At 37.6% G+C, this 9553-nt stretch overlaps 1 protein-coding gene across 3 annotated transcripts in view; it reads left to right on the forward strand.

The window, feature by feature from the left end:
* The window catches only part of Acp3 (acid phosphatase 3), a 59179-nt gene extending 50359 nt beyond the window's left edge, over positions 1 to 8820 (forward strand). For all 3 annotated transcript variants that reach the window (XM_005327010.5, XM_078043317.1, XM_078043318.1), the window contains exon 11: positions 5766 to 8820. In XM_005327010.5, the coding sequence (XP_005327067.2) occupies positions 5766 to 5884 (119 nt within the window). In that variant the 3' untranslated portion in view covers positions 5885 to 8820. The remainder of the gene's footprint in view (positions 1 to 5765) is intronic.
* The last annotated feature ends 733 nt before the right edge of the window (positions 8821 to 9553 follow it).

Consider the following 9553-nt stretch of genomic DNA (forward strand, 5'->3'; position numbering starts at 1 on the left):
TTAATTACTCTGTACAATTATGTCTATTCTCCCATCATCTCTTTTTCTAAACTTCCCTTTTGAAAACCATCAGTGCCCAATTCAGTAGTCTCTTTTCCTTGCCTGTTTTACAGAGAAGAAAACTAAAAAGCTCAGAGAATAATGTGCCACAAGTAGTAAGGTCAGGAGTCAAACCTAACATTCTCTGATACCTTCTTTCTACTCTAGCATGTCCCTTTCTATCTCTCTTATACACTGTTGCTCTAGGACAATTTCCTAAAGTAGGATTGGTGGATCAAGGTATATGAATATTTAATAAACAATAGATATTTATTGAGTACCTCTTATTCATCAACATGTACCCGGGTACCAGGCATTAAGTTTGCTGAGGATACAGATTGTAGAGAAGCAGATTCTCCCCATGTGGTTTGTAGACCTCTGGAGACAAGGATGGAAGGACAAGGAAGGACAGGGAGATAAAAAAAAAATTAAAGCTCTACAGGTAAGGACCATGAGCCCTCTAATGAAGAACATACAGGTATCATGAGAACATAAAGCAGAGGCAGTGAACCTAAGTCTACGGGGCCAGAGAAGGCTTCTCAGAGGGGTGAAGTTTAAATGGAAACCTGAACGAGAAAAGGACATAGCTAGGTGAAGGGAGGTGAGGAAAAAGGAGGATGTTACAGAGAAAAGCGAGAAGACCAGGAGGCTAAAGATAACATGGGCATTTTAGGGACTGGAAAAAGTCTGGTGAGTACGTGGAGAGCTGAGGCTGGAGAGATGGGTGTTAAGTGCTTTCTAGGTCACCTTGAGTAGTCCTCATCATTGAAAGGTTTTAGGCAGAGGAAAGATGCTGTAACTACATTCTTATTTCAGGAAGACTCTGGTTTCAGGGGGAGAGTGGATTAGAGAGGAGGGCAGGAGAAACAGGAAACTGCTGCAGTAGTCCAAAGAGAAAGGTAGACTTATCCAAAGGGTGAAAAGAAGTAGGGCAGACAGGACTTGAGGATGAATAGAAGAGGAATAGGCTTTCCACACATTTCAAAAGGTTTCAGCAACTCACACTGCCTTCAGCAGTGTGTGTTTTTCCTGGTATAAAGGGACATCTTCTCAGTCACTGCCAGCACTGGACCTCTTTGCAGTAAGCGACAAATGATCACTCTCTCTTTTCGCAGCTTCTAGAACATCACTCTGCCAAAATCCTAAACTCTTTTGTAGTAGGAAAGAAGCACATAGTTTTAAAATAAATAAGAACAAATCAGAGAAGGAGAGAACACCAGCTCTCCTGAGTCTTTTCTTTCTTCTCGGGCTCCTTGGCCAGTTGCTCTGAGATAGATACCTTCTACCAACCACTAAGAGATGGTGTCCCAGGATCCAGTATGTTATTTCCTCATTCCACACTCACCATCAGGCAGTATGCTCAGACCTCTGTCTTCTATACTTGCCATCCTTATTTCTACTTCTAAGTGGAGAATTCTAGACCTGTTTTTTGGTGTTGTTTGTTAGTTTGTTTTGCAAACTACCTATTGATCATCACTGTCAGGATAATTACCCATCACAGTGTGACATGAAAACAAAATCCATTACCTCCTTTACTCCAAACCAACCCTTTGTTGTGGTCTCTGTCTCAATTCACAGCTTCATCATCTGATTAGTCAGTCACTCAAGCAAGAACCTAGGAGATGGTATTGCCCACAATTTCTCATTTACCATTATATTTAATTTGTCACCAATGGCTTCACCAATGTCTTCCCATTCTACTGCAAGAATCTCTGAACCCCTTCATCTGTGTTCCCAGGTCCACCACTTCAGTTCTGAGCCCCTGCTATCTTATCAAAGATATCTCAGTAGCTCTCTGCCAAGCCTACCATATCTCCTCCAACCTATCCTTTCCATCAGTTTGTTTATTTATTTATTTTTGTAAACACAGAATGGGCCATGTTACCACCATGTATAATAATCACCAATCACTTCCATTTTCCCCCTGAAACCAGACACCTATAACTGGGCCCCGACCTACATGTGTGGTCTACCCTCCTTGAAGCCCGTGCTCCAGTCACTAATAATAAACTCCAGTAACTGCTCATTATTTCCCAGACATATCGTGTGCAACTCCTTCTGCCTCATGGCAAAGTCCTATTCATCTCACAGGCTAGCTTAAATCTCAGAAGACTCTCCAAACTCTTTCCCTGTCAAATAAAATATACTCTCTTGATTGCAACTTGCTCCCTATTCCAATGATCTCTTACACCTCCATTTCAGGATTTGTCACATTATCTTAGAATTGTCTATATGGTTCTTCCACTACACATTGAGTTCCTCAAGAGCAAAAGTTATGGAGCCTCAGCACTCAACACAGCCTGCGTGGTGTGTGATATGTGCTCACCGCATATCTAGGAAGGAATGAAAGAAGGATAAAGAGTAGGGAGGCATATTCCATGGGACTGCCATTACAGCCAATAAAAATAACTAAAAATAAAAATTTTAAGTAGTGAAAGTCAGCCATGAAAATAAATTTTGAAGAATGACTAGTATCTGTCTCCCTCCCTCATTTCCATGTAGTCCCATCTTTCCTTCTTCAGTTCCATTTAGTTCCCTTCAACTTTATATTAGCAACTTTTGAATTTCTAATGACACTGTCCTTTGGGGTCTAACTTTATTAATATGTACCTTTTCAGGATATTACAAAGCATCCTGGTATCATGAGAAAAACACTGGATAGAGAGTTGGCAAACTATGAATGCTAGGTTGTCACTTTTTTCTACAAATATTTATTAGCATGGACTATGGACTATGTTATATCTCTCTTATACACTAAGTGCCTGCATATATCTGTGAACAAAAAATACCAAGATTCCTGCTTCCTTGAAGTTCATATTCAATTAGGAGAGGGGCAGATAATAAATAATAAACATAATAAATAAATATTTTGTTAGCTGTGGATCACAAGTGCCACATTGGTGGAGGTAGTAGAGAAGATTGAATAAATTATACTTGTAAGTGGGAAGGTCTCTTTGAGATTAAATTTAAGTCAAGAAGGTAAAGGAGTGGCCCAATCCAGGGACCTGGGGGAAGAGCGTTCAAGCAATAGTATCAGCTACAGCAGAGACACTAAGGGGGAATGCACATATGTGTTTGAAGAATAGCAGAAAGGTCTGTGTGGCCAGAAGAGAGTGAGTGGGAGAGAAAATCATAGGGGCCAGATAATGTAGTCTCATCATCATCAGGACCTTAGCTTGTCCTCTGATATTGATGACCACCCATTGTGGACTTCATTGTAAGGTGCGGAGTGGCATGGTATGACTTGAAACCATTTGATGGCTATGTTTAACACAGACTGTGAAGAAGAAAAGACAGAGGCTATGGAGCAAGTCAGAAGCCACTGTAGTGATCCCAGCAAATGATAGTGGTTCAAAACAGGGAGAAGGGGAGAAGTCACTGGTTTCTGGATATATTTTTTAGTAGAAGCAACAGGATTTCCTAGCAGATCAGGTACAGGAAGTGAGAGAAAAGATTCAAGGAAGACGCTAAGAGTTTTGTCCTGAGGCAACCGAAGAAGGAAGTTTCCATCAACTGAGATGAGGAAGGCTGTGGATAGAGCAGATTTGGTGTAAGAAGGAAAATGGAGGTTCAGTTTGGGATTTGTTGAGATTGAAACGTCCATTAGATGTCCAAGGAATACAATAGTCCCCTTTAACCATGGGGGTGTGTTCCCAGATCACCAGTGAATGCATGAAAACATTGATAGTACAGAGCCCTATGTATACTATGTGTTTCCTGTATGTATTTAGCTATGATAAAGTTTGATTTATAAATTAGGCATAGAAGATTAACTAAAATAACTAATAAAATAATAGGACAATTATAATAGTGTACTATAATAAAAGTTATATGAATGTGCTGTTGTTTACTCACACACTCATTCTCATGTCCACATCACTACACTGGCATTCTGGGGACCATTATTAAGTAAAATCAGGGTTAGTTGCGCATAAGCACGGTGATATTTCAACAGACAATCTCACAACCAACATGGCTACTACATGACTAATGGGCAAGTAGCCTATACAACGTGGATGCACTAGACAAAGGGATGACTCACATCTCAGGTGGTGTGGAGTGGGATGGCATGAGGTTTCATCATACTACTCAGTACAGGGCATGAATTATTTACTTCTTGGAATTTTTACTTTTCATGAATTCTTTACTTCTCAAATTGGCCACTTAATATTTTCAGACAATGGTTGACCACCATGGGAAACTAAAAGCACAGAAAGTCAAATCCTGGATAAGGGGGAACTACTACATGCCAAGTATACATTGTACATAAGAGTCTTGAGTTTGAAAGAGAGGTCAGAGCTACAGATTTAAATTTTGAAGTCACAAGTGCACAGATGGTTTTTTAAATCATGAGACTGATACCATCCCATGTATCCAAGCTAAATTAAATTATATGCTTAACCTTAACTGTATAATCTAATCTCTGTGTTTCTTATTTTTCTGCTCTGTATAATGATAGACTAAATCAGTGATTTTATCTGTGTCCCATGGGGCTCTAGGGTTCCATAGAAAGACCCATTTAGATCCTGACTATTGTCCAATTCATGAATTATTTACTCAATTAAACCCTGCTAAATCTAATTTAATTTAAAGATTTTTTAATGATATGAAAGCAAATTAAAAAATAATCAGGGGTGGTGTTATAGCTCAGTGGTTGAGCGCTTGCCTCACATGTATGAGGAACTGGGTTCAAACTCAGCACCACGTAAAATAATTAATTAATTAATTAATTAATTAATTAAAGATATTGTGTCTGTCTATAATTTATATATATATATATATATATATATATCTTTTTATATATATATATAAAGATAATTAACCAGGCATGGTGGCACTCACCTATAATCCCAGCAACTCAGAAAGCTAAGGCAGGAGTCCAAAGCCAGCCTCAGTAACTTAGTGAGGCCCTAAGCTATTTAGCAAGAACTTGTCTCAAAATAAAAGAAAAATTTTAAAAAAGATAGGGATATGACTCAGTGGTTAAACATCCTTGGGTTCAATCTCTGGTACTCATCATTATTATCATCATCATCATCATCATCCTCAAATATCACTTACTAACAAAAAAGAAAGGAAGACCCATCTGGATCTGAGAAGTTTGCTCTCCATTGCCTAAGTCACAAAGTAATCCCATATTTTTACAACCATAAGACATACATTTAGAGAGGAGACAAACTGATATTTGTGATGTGTACACTATAGTGGAATAGGATGTATTTAGAGGAGACTAACTTTCTGAACAAAATAATAAATTAGTGCCATATATACATATAGATAGACAATTGTATAGTTAATATATATTCAGGGTTTCCTCTTTAAAATATATTTACCTGAACATCAAATTGAAAAAAAAAATTCCATTTCCTTTAGATTCAATTGGTTGCAGTTGAGTATTCAGAATTTCCTTTGACTTTGTGACCAGAACAATTAGTAATTTAACTGTAGAAAAATGCCCAAAGTTAGTACTATAAGAGGACCTTAGAAAGAATTCAGTGGATGACCCTCCCTTTACAACGGAGAGCTGAAGCCCAAAGGTCAAAGGTCATGCTAGAAATGAAACCTAGGTCTCCAGACTTCTTGTCCTGTGCCCTTTGTAACCACCATCTGCTGACTTCTGTGCTGCTTCAAATTTACAATAAAGGCAGAAATAAACACTGATATGTAGTCTTCATATTTTCTTAAGACATCAATTTTACATTAATGCTCTTCCTATTTTCCCACAGTTCTAAGGGTCATCCTTGCCATTGCCTTTTGCCTGGTGTCTGGCATCCTAGTGGTACTACTCTTCACGCTCATCCGCCACGGGCCCTGTTGGCAGAGAGACGCCTATCGGAACATCTGAACAGACTGCGGAACAAGAGGAGACAAGCAGATCTTAGTTCCTGGGATACAGCCCTGACAGCATTCCAAGGATAGGCATTTGTCGTGTGGGCATTGTGCGCCCACGCCCTTCCTTTTGAACCTGCCCAGATCATGGTCTGAACTCACAGCCACCCAGGGACAGCTGCTTGACTGACAGGTTACTTAGGACTTAGCTCTGAGCAGCAGTGCAGGCTGCTCATGTAGCTAAAAAGAGCCTCTTCTGTAGGGGACAGCTGTATTCTCTGACACAGATGTCCAGAGGAAAAGCAAGGAGTCAAATTCCAATCAGCCTTCCATCTGCCAAGAGCAAAGTGAGACAAAGACATAGATTAGACAAGACTTGATAATGGGAGTGTTAGACTAGTCATAGTATTATACAAGATGATTCCTAAGAAAAAAACACAGTAAGAATTATAAACATTTTCTTTATCAAGGTGGGCTACGCGCACACACACACACACACACACACACACACACACACACACATAGACACACCCCACTAAGAAGCAATTCCTATACAGTGTTTTATGGCTAACAGACTTCTGCATGTTTGTCTAACATACATGCAAATGTATATTTATATTTTAAATGTCTTTGGAAGAGTTATTTCTCAGAAACTATAATATCAAAGTAACGTGAAAATCCATGTGGCCATTCTTTTATTTGTTTGTTTTAGACATTAAACCCAGGGCTGCACACATTCCAGGTAAGTGCTTTACCATTGAGCTACAGCCCCAGTCCCCAGTATTCTTTTTTTAACCTCCAGTATCAGAGCTGGATATTTTACAGTTTTGAATTTCTCTTTTTTTTTGTCATTTCTTTATTTCACTTTAAAATTGTGAGATCTTACATGGATAAGAGTTATTAATGACAATGATGAAATGATAATATGTTTTAATTGCCACAATATATATAATTTTTTTCAGTGCTGGGGATTGAATCCAGGGTCTCACACATGCTAGACACACACTCTACCTCTAAGCTACATCCCCGGTCTTATCTGAATTTTACAGGTGGTGAGGTCGAAAGAAAAGTGGTCTGAGGGTTAACAAACAACTGCCTCAACTCTGCACTAGCTTTGGGTCAACAACCAGGAACAAGTTGTTTCATACCTTAAGCCTTAGTTTCTTGATCTACAAAGGAAAAATCAGGAGCAAATGAAGATAGAAGTGGCATCTTGTTCTTGTGTTCTGTGAGCAATTTCTTTTTCATTTTACACTATTGATGGGTCGTTGCCAAAACAAGCACTTCCATGGATAGTATCACTGTTAAGTTACTATGATGAAATTTAAAATTTAGCAGAGTAGCAAAATTTACTCTGAACAATTTTATTCTGCTCTGAATACCCAACCATACAGTTGATGGGAAAACCAGGCTCATTCCTTAGTAGGGTTCTCCACCTCTTCAGGTTTGACTAAAGATCCCAGAGAGTAATGGGAGAAGTCAAAAGGGTCCACTACAACTCTGTCCACACTGGTCTCCAGTAGGTTCACTGTCCTACAGAGGTCTTCTGAGGGCAGTTGGAGGACATTTTTATCATGGCTCCCATCACTACACCCTTGGAGTTCACATCCTAGGACTGCCTAGACCAACTGCTCTACTACTGAGCCACAGTCTGAGCCCCAGGAGCTATTTTTCTCTTACCTGACAACTTCTGATTCCTGCTGCAACACAAAGGCCACCCAGAAAAGGAAAAAAGAAAATAAATTCTGGCTTCATCTTTGCTTGGGAAAGAGAAAAACATTTGTATCAACAGGAACAAAGAACTTGCTGTCTTACTAGAGCAGCCAGCTCTGTCAGTAAGAAGTCATAATACCTTCTGCTAATAAGTAATGAGACTGTAAAAACAGAAATAAAAACACAAGTCATAGATTTTTCTCAATCATTCAGCAAACATTGATGGAGGACCTCATATTCACGAACCTAGATAAATTGTCTATTCAGATTGGATTACTAGGATATTTGGCTCCAATGACCATCTCATTTAGAAGTGGTGGAACATAAAAGCTTTTACAACCTTTTCCACATATCATCTTATAATACTTTCCATGGCTAAAATTAAAATTTCCATGGCTTCTACTTTCCATTGGTTCTAAGGGATTTTTCCACATCCTCCATTTCTTTTCCTTCTACCATCTCTTTAGATTACTGTAAAGAAACCTCTCAGGCTCAACTTAGTTGTTTCCCCTACTCTTTTCATAAATACTGTATTTGTTTTCCATACTTCATGTCAGAATGAAAAATCATAAGTGACAGATGACCTATAGCAATAAAGAACCCTAATGTACTGAAAAGTTTCTCAAGAAACTTCAAGAGAGATTGTAACTCTTTCAACTGATAAAAGTTACTCTTTCATATAGATCAGATAAGATCAGTAAAATTTTAAAAAATGAAATAAATTCTAGCAATAAAATTCATTTAACTCAAGTATCTCTAAAATAGCATTTCAACATGTAATTGATACTTAAAAAATTTTAAAGGGATATTTAATGTTGTTGTTGTTGTTGTTGTTTTCTGGTACTGGGGATTTGAACTCAAGGATGCTTTGCCTCTGAACTATATTCCCAGCCCTTTTAATCTTATTTTGAGACAGGGTCTCAGTAAATTGCTCAGGCTGGGCTCAAACTTGTGATCCTCCTGCTTCAACCTCTCAAGTCACTCAATATTACAGGCATGTACCACCATTATACTAAGTATTTAAAGTCTGATGTGCATTTCACCCTTGGATCACATCTCAATTTGGACTAGGCTCATTTCAAACCTCAAGACACATGTGGCTAGTGGCTACTATATTGAATAGTTCTGCTTAAGACAATTAAATGATGAAATTTTTAAAGAAGATAAACTGTAATCTCTGTTTATTTTGTAAAATCCACCTTTAGATTATTGTGAAAAAAATAAAAATCATCTTTATTATGTGTCATCTTTTTTTGTGCATGGCTAAACTGATTAAAGATTTTTCTGAAATATTTTATCAGTAAACCTGACAACAGTAGTAGCCCAAACCTCTTCCAAAATTATCCTAAACCTAATTTCTTCTTATTAATTTTTTTCTTGTTAAATATTTTAAGAAAGAATTTGAAATCAGTAAATAAAAACTGCTATATTTTGAGGGGATTCCTTTTAAAAGCTTAATTAAATTTTTGGTTGTGAGTAATCTATAATCAAAAGAAAGATGAATGCACATAATTAAAAAAGAGTATAAAAATACAAAATAAGAGGCTTTCCTCTTCACTTTCAATCACAAAATACAATCTTGTTGACAATATCTGGTTTTAGTTCTTCTATTGAATAGCATTAATTTTTATGGAATATACATTTATTTTCTGAAATTTTCATATTTTTCTCTACTTTTATGACCAAAAGTGACCTCTTCCTTTTATTTCTTTTTGTCTTCATTTTCTTGTGGTAATTTTTAAATGATTCATGAGCAGTAAGCTTTTTAATTCTAACATATCCAAATATATCTACATTTCCCTCTCCTTTACCAATCAGTTGGCTGGGTATATTCAGGTTGAAAATCATTTCCCTCCCAAAACTTTAAAGCAGTATTTTGTTGGGTTGTAGCATTCAGGATTGCTGAGAAGACTCATAACAGTCTGATTCTCATTCCACTATAAGTAATCTGTTTTATTTTGCTTCTCCTGAA

This window comes from Ictidomys tridecemlineatus, chromosome 3 (genome assembly GCF_052094955.1).
Source record: "Ictidomys tridecemlineatus isolate mIctTri1 chromosome 3, mIctTri1.hap1, whole genome shotgun sequence".
Classification (NCBI taxonomy): domain Eukaryota; kingdom Metazoa; phylum Chordata; class Mammalia; order Rodentia; family Sciuridae; genus Ictidomys; species Ictidomys tridecemlineatus.